The sequence below is a fragment of the Pseudophryne corroboree genome, chromosome 1 (assembly GCF_028390025.1).
Source record: "Pseudophryne corroboree isolate aPseCor3 chromosome 1, aPseCor3.hap2, whole genome shotgun sequence".
Classification (NCBI taxonomy): domain Eukaryota; kingdom Metazoa; phylum Chordata; class Amphibia; order Anura; family Myobatrachidae; genus Pseudophryne; species Pseudophryne corroboree.
The window spans coordinates 505,379,808-505,399,265 of record NC_086444.1 but is presented as its reverse complement, the minus strand read 5'-3'; the positions used below and the strand labels follow the sequence as shown (position 1 = coordinate 505,399,265).

The window sequence follows — 19,458 nt, the reverse complement described above, 5'->3', positions numbered from 1 at the left end:
ATTTTGGACAATGTTTCTTTAAGAGATGCCTGTTCAGGACGAAACATCTCTTTCCCAGGTATTGCCCTTAGTTGGAACACCTCTATGGTTCATAGCAGACCACCTTTTTCCTGCCCACAGTCGGCACATCTTTCCTGCCACTGACTGGCACTACTCACAGACCTGCTCCCATAAGGGGTAGCGGATGCAGAGTTCACTGTATCCCACTAATTTTTATGAGGACACCACTTACCCCTCTGTGAACTGGGCCACAACAGCAGGTACAGAACATGGAAGGGCCGGCAGCAGAGCATAAAGTATAATGATGTGGCGTCATTCATATGCGCAACACAACATATGACCAGAACGGGGGGACAGGGGTAACTGGAGGAGGGAGGGGTCTCTTCATAATTAGCTTTTTTTGGACGAGTGGCCGGCGCAGTTTTTAAATTGACCGGTGCGGTAGATACCAGAGAGGGTAGGCAGGGACGACAACTTTGGAACAAGGGGGAGGCAACATCTAGGAAGCAATGGGGGGGGGGGGTTAGGGAACAGTAATGGGATTGGGATGACTAGGGAACAAAACAGGGGTGGACTAGGAAACGAAAGAGGGGGGAGGGGATGCCTGGGACAAGGGAACTTTCCCACAACTGCATGAGACACTGCAAACTGGCCATATTGTAGCCAATGTCTAAAACATTAGTGACCAATCACTGTGTCACAGCCACAGCGATCACTTACTGCCAATGTGCTAAAGCAGAGAACGAGCCCCGAGACTTCCCTGGCTTCCGCCGCTACAGAGCGCTGATACGCTCTCTCCCCTGTCTCCCTACTATCTCCTCTTCTCCAAGAAGGCAGTGGTGGCGCCCTCCATATGTGGCGCTCTAAGTGGCTGCGTAGTTAGCGTAATGGGCGGGCTGGCCCTGGTGGTGATCTCCTTTAGATGTGCGCACTACTACCATCTTTTTATGCCTCCTGAAGAAGCTGCAGTTTGCAGTGAAATGTATTAAGGGATACAGACTTGCATTCTCCTGGCATTGCTGCTTACGTATGTCCACTACTTTCAAGCCTTTTTATATACATACAGCCAGCTGGAATATTCTTTGTTCATTATTGCACCATCTACCTGGCTTTACACTGTGCTTATGCATTGGTCCTCAGCACAGGACTGTGCTGCACCTGACAGCGTTTACAGTGAGCCCCTAGCACATGGGGCTGACTGCACACCAGCCGGACTGAAATTACAGCATGAACTACTGTAGCTGTCAGCTATATCACTGGTCCCCTTATATACAGGACTGTCTACGACCTTGGTAGGGGTCCTGTGACTTATGTGATCACTGCAGACTGATTGGCTGTTATCCGGTGCCGCGAATATCATAATTCAGCTACAGCGACTGCAATGCTGAAGTATGGCCCTGTTAAAACATTATTTATCATATTCCCCACTGAGTTTTCTTGCATTCCTATATCGTGGTGTATAATTACATACAATATATATACAAACTCACATATAATGTTTTGCATACATTCCTGGGAGTGTACTTAGGGGGCAATTCAGATCTGATCGCTGCTGTGCGTTTTCGCACAGCGTGCAATCAGATCTGAATTGTGCATGCATGTGAGCCGCCAGGGCCGGCGCTACCCACTTAGCAAAGGGATGCACAGCAAGTAGGTGCCAGGGTGGAGAGGCGCTGTACCTGCTCTGCATCCCCGCTGCTGCGCCTGGCCTCCCTGCTGCTGCCGGCTGCTGTGCCTGTCACTGTATGACAGGCAACGGCGCCAGCAGCTTGAGTCCTCCTCTCCTCATCTTGTGACTGCCGCTGGCATGTGGCAGTGAGTGACGGAACGTATGAAATGGGTGCGGAGCTACACGGATGGAGGGGGCGGAGCTACACTGGAGCACCAGGCTGCTGCATATCTGACAACCTGATTGTGGAAAGAGAGTGAGAAAAAGTGTGTGTGTGTGTGTGTGTGTGTGTGTGTGTGTGTGTGTGTGTGTGTCTGTGTGTATCTGTGTATGCACATCAGGGCCGGCTCCAGACACATTTGACACATGTGGCCGCACAGGGCGCCACCCTTAATTTGTGCCGCTATATCATACTTGCCTACCTGCCCCTCTCCATGAGGGAGAAAATGCTCTGTTCCTGGACTTTCCTGGTAATGTATGATTGCCAGGAGAGGAGTGGTCGTTGATACCAGGTGCCGGCGGTGACTACTGGGGAGCTATGTGGCCGCCCGTCACCCAGTGTGTGAGTATTATTATTGATTGACACCCCTGCCGCCCCTGATTATGATTTATTGAACAAGCAGTGTGACGCTGAATGTGCCACCCCCCCTCATATAATGATAATAGAATGATGTGATGTACTGCATATAGGTGTCATTGTGAATTTTATGTCTATATATGTGTTAGTGTGCTTCGTGTAGTATATAGTTGTCCCTATTAAATGTATGAGATATGTATTTCTATATATGTGTCAGTATGATATGTATGCATATATAGGTATCAGTGTGGCTGCTGCCGAGACGTTGGGACAGAATCAGTATGGGATCCTGGTGGTCGCAACATCGACGCAGGGTTCCCACTGCAGAAAAGACCGACAGGTGTAAGGGGTTTTCTCCCCTCTCCCCATTCCCCTAACCCTCCCTTCCCGCAGCCTGACCCTAACCTCCCTCCTTTGTGCCTAACCCTAACCCCCCCCCCAGAGGTGCCTAATCCACGTCCCCACACCCTCCCTCCCCTAACTGTAACCCCCCCCCCGCCATGGGGGTGCCTAACCCACCCTGCCTGCAGCCAACCCTAACCTCCCACCCCCTCCGCAGCCTAAACTTAATCCTACTGTACCAGCATCCTAAATCTGACATTTCCCCTACCCCCCCCCAAACAGCCTTACTCTTTCCCGCCCCGGCACACATACGACCAGGATGCCGGCAGTGGGGATTCCGGCGGGGGCATAGTGATCCATGTTGGGATCCCAGAGTTGGTCTTCTAACCAGTGTAGAGAGCCCCAGGCCGAGGGTATGCATTGCAGGATGGTGCCAGGCTGGAGAGGTGCCATTCCCACTACACTGGGCTGGCCACCCTTAGTACGCTGGTAAAGCAGCAGCAACACACACCTCTGGCTGGTCTCCCCCCCATTCACTTGCGTAATCCACAGTCTACATGGCCATCCTCCACTAGGAGCAGGACGCTGCAGGGAGCCCAGTTTCCATTCACCATGATCCTATTAGGTCACACATGGTATAATCTGACACACAGGTCTCTCAGCAAAGGTAACACAACAAATGTCACACATGTACTGTTAGCCCCCCTAACTCTGCACACATTACTGAACCCCTTATCATTCATTTTACAAAATACTGCATGTTACAGTTCAGAATATGAAACATTGTAAAGAGACACGTTGAGGACTTTTTTGTAGGAGGGCGCAAATTATAGTTTGCAGGGGGGGGCGCCGAACACCCTAGCACCGGCCCTGTGAGCCGCAATGTGCCAGCGCATCACACAACAGCACCGGGCATCGGTGCCTAGCAACGGGTGTAGTACGGCTGACCGGCGGTCTCCTGACCGCCGGTCAGCTTACCGACGCCGGGATCCCAGCAGCATACCGACGCTGGGATCCCGGCGGGGAGGGGCGAGTGCAGCGCTGCGGACTCGGTTGCGACCTGCGGTCGCCACGGGTTCTATTCCCACTCTATGGGTGTCGTGGACACCCACGAGTGGAAATAGTCCCTGTTGGTCGGCATGCCGACCATCAGGACAGTGACCCGTCGGGCTGGTGGAGGAGGTCATGTGACTGTCGGTCAGCTGACCGACGGTCACATGAATACCACCCCTAGCAACAAGATGGTGTGAAAAATCCTAATGCACGGGCATTCGCAAGACGATTGACAGGAAGAGGCCGTCTGTGGGTGGCAACTATCCATTTTCCTGGAGTGTCTGGAAAAACGCAGGCGGAATCAGGCGTTTTGAGGGAGGGTGTCAGCTCCGGCCCCGATCATCAGGAATACATTGCAGCGGCTGAGTAAGTCCTGTGCTGCGCAGAGACTGCACAAATTTATTTTTTTGCAGCTCTGCTAATGAAGCGAACGCACACTTGCACATTGTTTTCCCCTCCACCCCCATAGGCGGCAAATATCAGATCGCAGGGCACCAAAAAATGCTGCCCAGCTATCAGATCTGAATTAGGCCCTTAGTTTTTATGTAATTCTATATATATCTATATATATCTATATATATATATATATATATATATATATATACTTTTTATTAAATACGATATTAGATATTTATTGGTTATTGTACTTTTTATGTGCAGCTCCACCTACTACCTGTTTCGCTGCCCATGTCTTTTGCTTTTTGATTTTGATATTATATTGTAGCTTTTGACTTATGGTTAATATTCTGGAGATAATATGACGTAAGACTATGCTACAGTTCACGTGCTGTTGATTCATTGTGATCCTTCCGATTTGATACATGAGTCCACTGTCCTTTTCTAATAACTTTGAGATCTGACTACACTGTACTAGCGAATAATTCTAGGATGCTGCTTCAGCTATATGTGTTTCCGATATGATACTTGTCTCCATGGAGACCGGACTACTGAGGGCTGGGAACTGATGTAGGATTTGAGTGACGAGACTGTGCACTTCCGGTCACGGGTCCGGAACTTGCATTCCAGATACCGGAAGTAAGGTGCGCAGTGGAACGCACGCCGCTCTTGTACTGCTGAGAGCCGCGGTTCACAGTGGACTCATGTGCCTAATCGGTATATACGGATTTCAAGTTTTTATTTGTATGTTGTATTTGTCCATGTGTTGTCTTTATATGTGTTGTCTATCTGTTTGTTGTTGGATATGAGTATTTGATAGATTGTAATTGATTAATTAGGGGGAGGGCCACTTTAGGGTTTATAAGGGGACCATTTACTGTGCTTTATGATCTTGACAAAGGTTCCACTTGGAACCGAAACGTCGATTACACCCCTTGATTGATGTCTTGCTGCTAATAAAAATAAGAAATATTATGAAGACTGGTGAGTGCTCCTATTTACTGGATATATACTGGCATTGATGGATCTTGACGATTTATCATTTTGTGGAAGTCACCCCAGCATATGTGGATAAGGCCAGAGTGTGGACTGTTCTGGGAATATATATATCTATATATATATATATATATATATATATATATATATAATACTGGATTTCCACCATGGTGGAAGGGGCACTCACAATAATAGGAAACAGACAAAAAATTCATATCTCTTAAATTATCACATAGTTTAATTGTTGGATCATCTGTTGCACCAACTCGCCCTTAATCGACGTTTCGACCCTATATCTAGGTCTTTTTCAAGATAGGCAGATTCGGTGAAGGTTCAGAAAATTCACAGAAGTAAATGTTACAACATCAATAGAGATCTAGAAAAGATATGAAACATAAAAACACACTCAGTGCCTCCCAGGCCCCATTGTTGCAAAATAAATACTTCTTTATTGCAAAGCACACTCATAGTGCACTCATCCGATACACCTTAGGCCCAGTGGGTAAAAACAAGTATACTTCAGTGACCACCCAAGTGGAATCAAGAGACTATAGGGCTTACATAAACCAATCTCTCTGGGAGATGTCCAAATAACACCTGCCAAATCAACAGGTGGGCGACCCATGTGCACCTAAAATCAATATATACAAAATATCAGAGGTATAGGAAAAGGGACAGTACTTAGTTCAACTAAAAAAAATAATACACAAGCAATCACATACTCTAGTGGCCGTGCCTCCACAATTATCAACTTGTTACTTCTTAATGTGATCAGCTCTCCCTATAAACAAATGAAAGGTAAATCTACTAATTATATAAATACAACGTACCAGACAAACAATACACAAATTTCACAGCCTCTAATTACTCACTAGATCCAGGTAGTTTTTCCAGTATATATCTATGTCCAAATAGTCCATTAAATTATTTCCAATAGGTCAAACAGATCCCTAGAGTATAGAGCAGTACATATTTACCATCAGCCACCCGGGGTATAACCTTTAAACAAATAGTCATAACCACTAAATTGCAAGTACTCACATGGCTGGTATCCTGCTGTCACACTGCACATGGCTCTACAAACACTGTCCCAGCACCGGGGGTTATAACCCCGGGCACCCGGAAGTAGAAACAACATCACTTCCTGTTCTCAGTATATATTATACACTCAATACACAAAGCCATAACTGGCCTCCCCTACCTCCAAACCAAGTCATCTGTCCCTGAAGCCTGCAGCCCTCCCGCATAACGGACTCGACCCCCAGATGCCACGGTCCGGGATGCGCCCTGCGCTCCACGGACCGGAAGCGCCTCCGCTGACCTGGTCAGGGACGCGTCATGCGTTCCACAGGCCGGAAGCGTGTATTGCGTTCCACCACAAACAGGTGAGACGCATCGGATAACGCTTGCGGAGTACTCAAGTTTACAATGTACTATACTCACGGGGGGAAAAAACGGAAACTAACGGGCAAATTCACACTTCTACAGGGCTCACTTGGCAATATACCCACTGGGCTTAACTAGGTGCATGCTAAAATTGCTTGCACTAGTAATAAAAATTTATTAATAATAAAAATGGTTTATAGAAAAAATAAACATCATATTAAGTTGTTCAGACATCATGCAACAATAGGACCTGAGGACAAAACGTGGAGCGCAACCTACATCAATCCTGCCAACTGTGTCTCATACTTCAAATAAGTGGACATTTCAATAACATATAGTAATCATTATATAATCCTAAATTTAACATAGAACAATTCTCGCATATAATCAAATAACACTACATCACATAGAAACATATATATATATACTTTTTATTAAATACGATATTAGATATTTGTTGGTTATTGTACTTTTTATGTGCAGCTCCACCTACTACCTGTTTCACAACTACCATTGTATTGCACTGTATTATATAAAGAAATCCATGGCTAAATTATGGCACCAAAGTAATTTGTTTCAGTCAACGTTAATGCTTATTGTAATTTTATTGTTTGCCCTATCACACATATTCTAATTAAACATTTGTTTTCAGTTAGCTGAGGAAGAGGTTATAAAGAACAAAACGTTGTTGCTACTATCCATCTTTTATAATTCGTCTTCAAATAACAACAGCACTGCAATACCATATATTCATCCAGCTGATATTCCCAGAGGTCCCTGCTGGGAAACCAACGTGGGAATTGTAAGTTACGTTTTGTGCTTAAAACAATGAACTGAATGCAGTGAGGTTTTTGGGAATGAAAATTCTGAAACAGTGTGCATAGTGCTTCAATTGGGGTTTGCTACATTAATCTGGATGAACATAAAGTAAATCTGGCAAAAAAGCATGACTTAATGCAAGGCAGAAAAATCTCACAAGCGGCACTGTGTAGAAGTGTTTGGGGCATGGCCAGTGCTAGGGTGCTTGGTACCGCCCATGCAAACCTTACATTTTTGCCCTCCTACTAATATGTCCTCTTGACATCTCTTTACAGTGTTTCATATTTTTAAATGTAACATGCAGATTAAGTCACAAGGGGTACAGTAGTGTGTGCAGGGTTATGGGTACAGTAGTGTGTGCAGGGTTATGGGTACAATAGTGTGTGCAGGGTTATGGGTACAATAGTGTGTGCAGGGTTAGGGGTACAGTAGTGTGTGTAGGGTTATGGGTACAGTAGTGTGTGCAGGGTTATGGGTACAGTAGTGTGTGCAGGGTTATGGGTACAGTAGTGTGTGCAGGGTTATGGGTACAGTAGTGTGTGCAGGGTTATGGGTACAGTAGTGTGTGCAGGGTTATGGGTACAGTAGTGTGTGTAGGGTTATGGGTACAGCACTGTGTGCAGGGTTAGGGGTACAGTAGTGTGTGTAGGGTAATGGGTACAGTAGTGTGTGCAGGGTTAGGGGTACAGTAGTGTGTGTAGGGTTATGGGTACAGTAGTGTGTGCAGGGTTATGGGTACAATAGTGTGTGCAGGGTTATGGGTACAGTAGTGTGTGCAGGGTTATGGGCACTGGCGTGCGCAGCACATTTTATTAGGGGGTGCACCGTCGGAGGGGTGTGTCTAGCACCGCCTTTTGGGCGTGTCTAGCACCATCTATTGATGGTCAACGCATATAAAATATCCACCTTTGTACCAATCCTAATAAAGCAGATACATTGTCAGATGTTGTGGTGTGCACCAAACAAACACCCCTGATGGCACTCACTGCAATTACACTGCTCCTCCTCAGCCTGGTCTGGCTCCCCCTCTCTTTCCCCTGCAAGCTGCAGCAGCTTACTTACAAGTCAGTCACTCACTGACAGTCGCAGACTAGTACTGCTGCTGCTGGAAAAACGAGTGACCTGTCAATGCTGCCGCGGGCCGCCTGCCAGTATTGAATTTGTCTTCTTAAGAGGAACGCTGGCTGCATGCTGCTCTTCATCAGTGGCTGGCGTTGGCATAGAATAGAAGGACTGAGGTGGGCGTGTAGCGGGTGTGACGGGTGGGCATGTGAGCAGCATGACGTAATCAAGTCACATCACGCTGTTTTTGTACATGGTGGTGGAGCTGGGAATTTGAAAGCCGGTGGCAGTGGCACCCTTGATTAACCCAGGTATCAGGTCTGTAATGCAGTCCTGACAGGGTGCAGCACAGAGGGGACAGTAATCAGCCTGCTCGGCGATCCCTGCATCAGGCATGTGAGATCGGGGTGCCAGACATTAGGGGGTGCCTGTGCGCACCAGGCACCCCCCCTGCGCACACCTATGGTTATGGGTACAGTAGTGTGTGCAGGGTTATGGGTACAGTAGTGTGTGTAGGGTTATGGGTACAGTAGTGTGTGCAGGGTTATGGGTATAGTAGTGTGTGCAGGGTTATGGGTACAGTAGTGTGTGCAGGGCTATGAGTACAGTAGTGTGTGTGTGGTTATTGGTACAGTAGTGTGTGCAGGGTTATGGGTACAGTAGTGTGTGTAGGGTTATGGGTACAGTAGTGTGTGCAGGGTTATGGGTACAGTAGTGTGTGCAGGGTTATGGGTACAGTAGTGTGTGTAGGGTTATGGGTACAGTAGTGTGTGCAGGGTTATGGGTACAGTAGTGTGTGTAGGGTTATGGGTACAGTAGTGTGTGCAGGGTTATGGGTACAGTAGTGCGTGCAGGGTTATGGGTACAGTAGTGTGTGCAGGGTTATGGGTACAGTAGTGTATGCAGGGTTATGGGTACAGTAGTGTGTGCAGGGGAATGGGTACAGTAGTGTGTGTAGGGTTATGGGTACAGTAGTGTGTGCAGGGTTATGGGTACAGTAGTGTGTGCAGGGTTATGGGTACAGTAGTGTGTGTAGGGTTATGGGTACAGTAGTGTGTGTAGGATTATGGGTACAGTAGTGTGTGCAGGGTTATGGGTACAGTAGTGTGTGCAGGGTTATGGGGGTACAGGTAGAGTAGTGTATGCAGGGTTAGGTGATAAGGACATAGTTTTGGGTGCAGGGTTAGGGGGCTAAGGGAATAGTAATGAGTTAATGGTTGGTGGTAAAGATACACTATTAGGTGCAGGGATATGAGGTATGTGTACAGTATTGGTAGCAGGGTAAGGGGATAAGGGAACAATATTGGGTAAAGTGTTGGGGAATAAGGACACAGTGTTGAGTACTTCTGAGTTGATTGCAGCAGGAACTTTGTTAGCAGTAGGGCAAAACCATGTGCACTGCAGGGGAGGCAGATATAACATGTGCAGAGGGAGTTAGATTTGGGTGTGGTGTGTTCAATCTGCAAACTAAATTGCAGTATAAGAATAAAGCAGCCAGTATTTACCCTGCACAGAAACAAAATAACCCACCCAAATATAACTCTCTCTGCACATGTTATATCTGCCTCCCCTGCAGTGCACATGGTTTTGCCCAACTGCTAACAAAGTTCCTGCTGCAATCAACTCAGAATTACCCCAGAGTTAGGTGTATAAGGACACAATAATGGGTCCAGGGTTAGGGAGGTAACCATATACTGTAGTAGAGTGTTCAGGGGCTAAGGTTAAAGTACAGAGTGCAGGGTTAGAGATAAGGACACCGTAGTGGTTGCAGGGTTAGTGGTGGAAGGAAACAGAATTGGTATATAAGGCTGCATAGTGAGAGCCAAAGTAGCAAAGTGCTGTGACAATCGTACTGTATGTGCATGCAGTTCTGAGGAGTTCACAGAACAGTGCAGAATATTGAGGAGAGGGGGATGCTAAAAATGTAGCTAAAAATGTAGACATGACACTTCACAGGAGTGAAGGGTACAGTGCATGGAGAATACAGTTCAGAGAGGATGTGTAAGCAGAGAGAGAGAGAGAGAGAGAGAGAGAGAGAGAGAGAGAGACAGACAGACAGACAGACAAAGAGGAACAGAGAGAAAGTGACAGACAGCAGTCAGAGAACAGGAATAATAGGAGAAAAAGAAGATAGACAGCTGGGAGCAAAGTGGCAACTAGAGAACAGATTGCAGACAGAAGACAGAAAAAAGAGAGAATCAGCAGGGTCTGAGGAGATGCACTGGCAGTTTAACACTGTGACTGCGACTGTGTTACACCCACCTCCCTACACCCCCCACCCGACTGCCCTCCACCCACTCTGCTCTGCACTGCTGCTTCTCCTCTCCAGGAGTAATCTCCCCAGGTGTACTCTCCCCCTCTTCCCCGATCTGCTCTCCCAATCCCAGTACCTGGCTGCAGTGATCCATCTCACTGACCAGGAGAACACCTCCTTGAAGCTCCATTTTGAGGTCCACTTTTTTTACTCCTGTTCTCAAAGGCATCTCAAAATGAAACTTATACCAAAGAGAGATTGTATTTAACTGTATAACATACTTTATGTACAAAGAAATTTAAAGTACACTTTTTTAGATAAAAAATGTCACATCAAGTAACCTTGAAATGTAGAAGTTAATATTGAAATCTTAAGCCATTTTTTTATGAAAACCATGGTCCCTTAGCTTTAAACCAAGACCAACATGAACGTTCTACCACAATTAGAAGCAAGGTTCTGATTTTTTTAGTTGACCTTAAATGTAATTTTTTTGTCATGTTTGCAACCCTGTTGCATGAAGACCGTGTATCACTGAGGGCTAAAATATTACATATCAAAGTAACTTTATGTTGTCTATCATCCTACCAAATTTCATTCAAATCTGAGATGGTCGGGTTGGAAGCTGTGATGATTTGGCATGGAATGACCCTATAATAAAAAATTATTATATAGATGATGAGGGAAGGCGAGTCAAGTTGTTCACTTTGCCAGGTACATTCAGATCTCTAGGTACGGCCCTGCCTCTAATATCTAGTTAACTCGATTTTTATTATTACAGATAACGGCTTAATATAATATTCTAAACAATAAATAGATACCTGTGTTAATGTAGATTGGTACTGTTACAATGTATAACAATGTATAACTATTTTTCCTTTTCCAGGAGTTTGTAAAGCTAACAATCTCAGATACACAAATGACTTTCATAATGATTCTTCTGGGAGACTTTGGACGAGCAGTAATAGTCCGCTTTCTCAATTCATGCTGGTGTTGGGATTTAGAATCTGGATTTGTAAGTTTAAAAAAACAAACATTTAAATTGATTTGATTGACTGCAATTTTCTCTTATGCTGCATTAGATACAGTATTTTGCTTTTCTACAGAGCTCAAACAGTGTACTGTAGCTTGTTAGCTCTGAGTGTTATCAAAATTGTAACTGTTGTGAAAAATACATTAGACCAGTGGTTCTCAAACTGTGTGTCTAGGCACCCAGGGGTGCCGCGAGGCTCTTGTAGGGGTGCCTTGGTTTGGTAGACCAGGAACAAATCAAATTATGTATGGTCAAAGTGATAGGCAAACCCAGTGCTAATAGCTGCCAATCATAAACATGTGGGCATACAAAAGCACAACTGTACTCCGTCACATAACTGAGCCTAAGGAAGACAGGTAGGTTTAATTTACTTAATTTAATATTTTTTTCCAAGTAGATCAATAACTAACTTTTATCCTAGGGGTGCCGAGAAAAAAATGCTGATAGTTCATAGCGCTGTGAGTCAAGAAAGTTTGGAAACCATTGCATTATACCACAACAGTTTAGCAATAATATATAAACATATTTATCTTATCTATTTATGTAAACTGTGTTGCTTATCAATCAATGCTGCTTTGGACATCTTGAGTGGCCCTAATTCTAATAATAATAATAATAATAATAATAATAATAATAAATTATCCTGAAAAAAGTATGCAATACATAAAAATGCAATAACCTTTACTACAGTATACTTCTATTTGCACTTGGATTCTTGGAAGATGTGGTCTTGGTGCATAATACAGGTCACCTATTACACACAGGTACACATTTATTCTCATACTATAATTCAGTGTTTCTCAATCATTTTTTACCTGGGTCCCCCTTGGCATTTGCATTAACACTTGCAAAGCAAAATATTTGTAACATATATTGTTGCTACTAGATCAAATGTAACAGCCTATATACAGTGTATACATATATTATATATATATATATATATATATTAAAATGTATTTTAAAAAAAGGTAAAATTGATAATAAAGCTATAGTCCACATAGAAACATAGAAACATAGAATTTTTCGGCAGATAAGAACCACTTGGCCCATCTAGTCTGCCCCCTTTTTTTTTTTTTTATATTATTTTTTATCACTAACCTTATTTGATCCTTATTTCTTTGTAAGGATATCCTTATGTCTATCCCATGCATGTTTAAATTGCTCTACTGTCTTAGCCTCTACCACCTCTGATGGGAGGCTATTCCACTTGTCCACTACCCTTTCTGTGAAATATAGTAATAATTTTTCCGCAAATTTCCCCTGAACCTCCCCCCCTCCAGTCTCAGTGCATGTCCTCGTGTCCTATTGCTTCTCTTCATTTGGAGAATGTTTCCCTCCTGGACTTTGTTAAAACCCTTCATATATTTGAAAGTTTCTATCATGTCCCCCCTTTCCCTTCTCTGCTCCAAACTATACATATTGAGATTTCTTAGTCTTTCTGGGTATGTTTTGTGATGTAGGCCATGCACCATTTTAGTTGCCCTCCTTTGTACAGTTTCTAATGTATTAATATCCTTTTGAAGATATGGCCTCCAGAACTGAATACAGTATTCTAGATGAGGCCGTACCAATGACCTATACAGTGGCATTATTACTTCTTTCTTTCTGCTGCTGATTCCTCTCCCAATGCAGCCAAGCATCTGACTAGCCTTCCTCATTGCCTTGTTACATTGCTTACCTGCTTTTAAGTCATCTGAAATAGTGACTCCTAGATCCCTTTCCTCCTCAGTAGTTTCCAGTATAGTGCCATTAATACTGTATTTAGCTTTAGGATTTTTGAGACCCAAGTGCATGATTTTGCATTTTTTGGCATTAAACTGTAATTGCCAGACTCTTGACCATTCTTCTAGTCTACCTAGATCCTCAATCATTTGTTTTACCCCACCTGGTGTGTCTACCCTGTTGCATACCTTTGTGTCATCTGCAAAAAGGCATACTTTCCCTTTAATGCCATTTGCAATGTCACCAATAAAGATATTAAAAAGCACTGGTCCAAGTACAGATCCCTGAGGTACTCCACTGGTAACATTTCCCTCCTGTGAATGCACTCCATTTACCACAACTCTCTGTTTTCTATCCTTCAACCAAGATCTTCTTATCCATTCAATAATCCTAATATCCAATCCCAAACTTTCAAGTTTATTTAGCAGTCTGCGATGTGGAACTGTGTCAAAAGCCTTACTAAAGTCTAGATAAGCTATATCCATGGCTCCACCTTTATCCATCACTTTAGTCACACAATCAAAAAAGTCAATAAGATTTGTTTGACATGATCTCCCCCCAGTGAATCCATGCTGTTTGGGATCCAGTAAATTGCCGGATTTGAGATAATCTACAACTCTTTCTTTTAAGAGTGTTTCCATCAATTTCCCTACTACTGATGTAAGACTCACTGGTCTGTAGTTGTTTGCCTCTTCCTTGCTTCCACTTTTGTGCAGTGGGACTACGTTTGCTCTTTTCCAGTCCCCTGGAATTTCTCCTGTAGCTAATGACTGGTTGAATAATTCTGTCAATGGTGCTACCAGCACCTCTTTAAGTTCTTTTAGTATCCTTGGATGTATCCCATCTGGCCCCATAGATTTGTCCACTTTCAGCTTTGAGAGTTCTGTTAGGACCTTCTCCTCTGTAAATGTACTTGTTTCATTTTCCTGAATATCCCTGCAACTTAACTGTGGCCCCTTCCCCTCTCTTTCAGTAGTAAATACTGAGCAAAAATAATCATTAAGATGATCTGCTATTAAATTGTCTCCTTCAACAAGACTCCCAGTGTCCGTCTTTAGTTTTATAATTCCGCCTTTTGTTTTTCTCTTTTCGCTTATATACCTAAAAAAAGTTTTGCCTCCTTTACCCACTGACTGGGCCATTTTCTCCTCAGCTTGTGCCTTTGCATATCTGATTACCTTCTTTGTCTCCTTCTGTCTAACAAGATATATCTTTTTGTCTTCATTATTTTGTGTCTGCTTATATTTCCTAAAAGCCATCTTTTTTGCTCTCACAATATTTGCTACTTCTTTTGCAAACCACACTGGCTTCCTTTTCCTTGTGTTTTTCCTAACAGTTTTGATACAAAGGTCTGTTGCCTTCAATATTGCACATTTGAATGTTTCCCACCTCTCCTGCACTGTTTCCAAGTTCCTCCACTCTGCCAAAGAATCACTTACACATTTTCCCATCCCTACAAAATCAGCCTTCCTAAAATCCAACACCTTTGTTTTTGTATGGGACAAGTCAGTCTCTGTCTTAATGCTGAACCATACTGCTTGATGATCACTGGATCCCAAGTTTTCACCCACTTTTAAGTCCGATAATCTGTCTCCATTTGTAAGTATTAAGTCTAATATTGCGTCTTCCTTTTACAGGGATAACAGGATAGACTTTTGCATTTTGTTATCAGAATCCTGCTGTGCATAGGCGAAACTAAACATTTGGTAATGAGTGGTCCCAGTTCCAACCCCTCACCAGAGCTTGTGCAAATGGCAGGCACCACCCAATTGTGTCCTCACAAGAATATACTGTACATCCTTCTTTTACCACTCATTCCCAAAGCCTCCTAAGTCCGAAGATCTTTCAATGCTCTCAGAACCTTCATCCCCACATCTTTTCTGCACCTCATCATCCTTTTGCTGAAACATCATGCACCAAGAGCCCAAGGCAAGATTACGAATGGACCCTACCTCCCAAAAAAATCCCTCAAAGTAAATCATGTGCGCGCATGGAAACATACCAGAAGGGACGTGGTCACTGAAAATGGGGCGTGTCAACATGACACACCCCCTGTTTCCAGTCACACTGAGAACATTCTTTTCAATTCCACATGCACCTTACCTATGTGATGGTTTCTCACAATGTGGAACCTCTGAAGAAATGTATACTCTAAAGCAGACTGCATTTTCAGTTGGTATTCACTATTCATGTAGGAGATCTCTCAGTACACCATCACCTCCCTCTGTGATGTCTCTCAGCACACCATCACCTCCCCATGTGGTGTCTCTCAGCACACCATCACCTCCCCCTGTGATGTCTCTCAGCACACCATCACCTCCCCATGTGGTGTCTCTCAGCACACCATCACCTCCCCCTGTGATGTCTCTCAGCACACCATCACCTCCCCATGTGGTGTCTCTCAGTACACCATCACCTCCCCCTGTGATGTCTCTCAGCCCACCATCACATCCCCCATGTCATCTTTCAGTCACACCATCACTACTCCCTGCATCATCTAACAGTCACACCATCATATACCGTTGCAACATCTCTCAGCACACCATCACCTACCTCCTGCATCGTCTCTCAGTCACACCATCACCTACCCCCTGCGATGTCTTTCAACACACCATCACCTACCCCTTGTCATCTCTCAGCACACCATTACCTACCCCTGCATTGTCTGTCTGCACACATCACCTTCCCCTGTCACATCTCTCAGCACACTGTCACCTCCCCCTATGATGTCTCTCAGCACACGACCACTACCCCTTGTTATCTTTCAGCACACCATCACCTCCCCCTGTGATGTCTCTCAGCACACCATCACCTCCCCCTGTGGTGTCTCTCAGCCCACCATCACATCCCCCGTGTCATCTTTCAGTCACACCATCACCTACCCCCTGTGATGTCTTTCAACACACCATCACCTACCCCTTGTCATCTCTCAGCACACCATTACCTACCCCTGCATCGTCTGTCTGCACACATCACCTTCCCCTGTGACATCTCTCAGCACACTGTCACCTCCCCCTATGATGTCTCTCAGCACACGACCACTACCCCTTGTTATCTCTCAGCACACCATCACCTCCCCCTGTGATGTCTCTCAGCACACCATCACCTCCCCCTGTGGTGTCTATCAGCCCACCATCACATCCCCCGTGTCATCTTTCAGTCACACCATCACCACTCCCTGCATCATCTAACAGTCACACCATCATATACCGCTGCAACATCTCTCAGCACACCATCACCTACCTCTTGCATCGTCTCTCAGTCACACCATCACCTACTCCCTGTGATGTCTCTCAACACACCATCACCTACCCCTTGTTATCTCTCAGCACACCATTACCTACCCCTGCATCGTCTGTCAGCACACATCACCTTCTCCTGTGACACCATCACCACTCCCTGCATCATCTAACAGTCACACCATCATATACCGCTGCAACATCTCTCAGCACACCATCACCTACCTCTTGCATCGTCTCTCAGTCACACCATCACCCACTCCCTGTGATGTCTCTCAACACACCATCACCTACCCCTTGTTATCTCTCAGCACACCGTCACCTCCCCCTGTGATATCTTTCAGCACACCATCACCTCCCACTGTGACATCTCTCAGCACAACATCACCTCCCCCTGATGTCTCTCAGCACACGACCACTACCCCATGTCATCTCTCAGCACACCATCACCTCCCTCTGTGACATCTCTCAGCACACCGTCACCTCTCCCTATGATGTCTCTCAGCACACAACCACTACCCCGTGTCATCTCTCAGCACATCATCACCTCCCCCTGTGACATCTCTAAGCACACCATCACCAACCCTGTGTCATCTGTCAGACACACCATCACCTCCCCCTGCATCATCTAACAGTCACACCATCATATACCGCTGCAACACCTCTCAGCACACCATCACGTACCTCCTGCATTGTCTCTCAGTCACACCATCACCTACCCCCTGCATCGTCTCTCAGCACACAATCACCTACCCCATGTGATGTCTCTCAACACACCGTCACTTACCCCTTGTCATCTCTCAGCACACTATTACCTACCCCTGCATCATCTGTCAGCACACCACCACCTTTACACATGGGAGCCCCCCAGCCAGGGCGTTGACAGTGGGAACCAGCAGCAGGGGGCTCTGTTTCTAGACTCGGCGCCGCACTATGACATAACCATAGGTTGAAAAGAGTGGGGAGTCCCTATGAGCGGGGAGTGAGGTAGGGGTCCCACAATGGACCATTCCACAATGCAATGTTCAGCACATCCCAGCATCCTGCAGGGGGACAGAGGCTCTGGCAGGCAGTCAGACAGCATAGGAAGGGCAGGACTCTTCTCAGGCTGTTGAGTCTCTAAGTGTACTAGTAATAGCCACAGCCCATGCCCCACAGGAGGGAAGGAGGACAGTGCAGGAGGACAGCGCAGGAGGGGGGAGGGCGGAACTCGGGAGGACAGCAGCAGCGCTTCTTGGTTGTAGCAATCTAGAGGTGGGCCTGGGCGACTTGGGTGGCAGCCCGCGCTCCACAGGAGAACAGAGCCAGAAGCTCTGGCAGTCATACAGTGTGAGTAGGTGGGAGGACAGCAGCTTTTCCTCTGCTGTGGCGGTCAGGCGGACTTTGACACCAAAATATAGTGATCTGATTTCAAGAGATTGATGACCCTTGGATCCTGGAAAAGCAAATGAAGGGCTTCATCTACAAGTCCGACATACTTAGCGGAATTGCTCTATGGGAGTCATTCCGAGTTGTTCGCTCGCTACAGTAGCAGTTTTTTGCAGCCGTGCAAACGCTATGCCACCTCCCACTGGGAGTGTATTTTAGCTTAGCAGAAGTGAGAACGAAAGGATTGCAGAACTGCTACAAAATAATGTTATGCAGTTTCAGCGTAGCTTCAGACCTACTCAGCACCTGCGATCACTTCAGACTATTCAGTTCCTGTTTTGACGTCACAAACACGTACTGCGTTCGCCCAGCCATGCCTGCGTTTTTCCTGGCACGCCTGCGTTTTTTCGAGCACTCCCTGAAAACGGTCAATTGACACCCAGAAATGCTCTCTTCCTGTCAATCACTCTGCGGCCAGCAGTGCGACTGAAAAGCATTGCTAGACCTTGTGTGAAACTACATCGTTCGTTGCAATAGTACGACGCGTGTGCGAATTGCGCAGAAGTGCAGTTTTTTTGCCTGATCGCTTCGCAGCGAACGAATGCAGCTAGCGATCAACTCGGAATGACCCCCTATATCAGCTCCTCCTTCACTTTCTCCAACTGCTTTTGCAAAATTCTGATTAGGGGAATGACCTGACCTTAGCTGGCAGTGTTTGAACTACAGATGGAGTCATGCTCATTGAGCATGGCTACATTGCAGGCAGGGGTGCCCAGGCACACTGCTGAGTGCACAGAGTCGCTCCCATTCACTTTGACTATTAGGCACGCACGTCCCATTCGTGCCCAAGAGTCCACCTCGCCGGGTGCACTCTGTCGCAGATGGAGCCATGATTAGCGTGGCTCCATCTGTAACTTCACATGTGGCAACTTTGAAGGGTTTGAGAACCTTGCACAACAGTAAATTATTCTCCACTGTGCTTGACTAAGGTGTATTCCTGCTCCTCTTCCTATTTATTTAGTCGATGTGTAGCTTTGGATGGTTTTTTGCTGCTTCTCCATCCTCTGAAGCATATAGAGCAGGCCTGGCCAACCTGTGGCTCTCCAGCTGTTGAAAAACTACATGTCCCATCATGTTTTGCCACAGTTTTGCTATTAAGGAATGCTAAAACTGTGGCAGGGCATGCTGGGATGTGTAGTTTCACAACATCTGTAGAGCCACAGGTTGGCCAGGCCTGATATAGAGGGTTGATTTCCACCTCGTTACTACCTCTTGTTTCAGCTGATGTCAGGGCAAATTCAACAGTTCTTGCAAGTGCTGCAATCTTCTACATCGACTTTAATGTTTTTTTGACACTTCTACAGGGAGAAGGACTTACATCATCATCATAAAAGGCAGAACCACCAGACATAACTAAAGGCCAAGGTCTTAGCCTTTCCTTGTCACTGCGTGTGTTAAATGTCATGTTGGCAATTTTATATTTTTCTGCACCAAACTTTCCCTTTATTACATGTGTTTTTTCTTTACAACTGTATATTGGTGTCT

General features: G+C 45.4%; 1 protein-coding gene across 1 annotated transcript in view; it reads left to right on the top strand.

Moving 5' to 3' along the window:
- The window catches only part of LOC134993526 (transmembrane channel-like protein 2-A), a 133,189-nt gene that overhangs the window by 48,816 nt on the left and 64,915 nt on the right, over window positions 1–19,458 (top strand). The window contains exons 12-13 of the mRNA XM_063950886.1: window positions 7,072–7,221; window positions 11,438–11,566. Of these exons, the coding sequence (XP_063806956.1) occupies window positions 7,072–7,221; window positions 11,438–11,566 (279 nt within the window). The remainder of the gene's footprint in view (window positions 1–7,071; window positions 7,222–11,437; window positions 11,567–19,458) is intronic.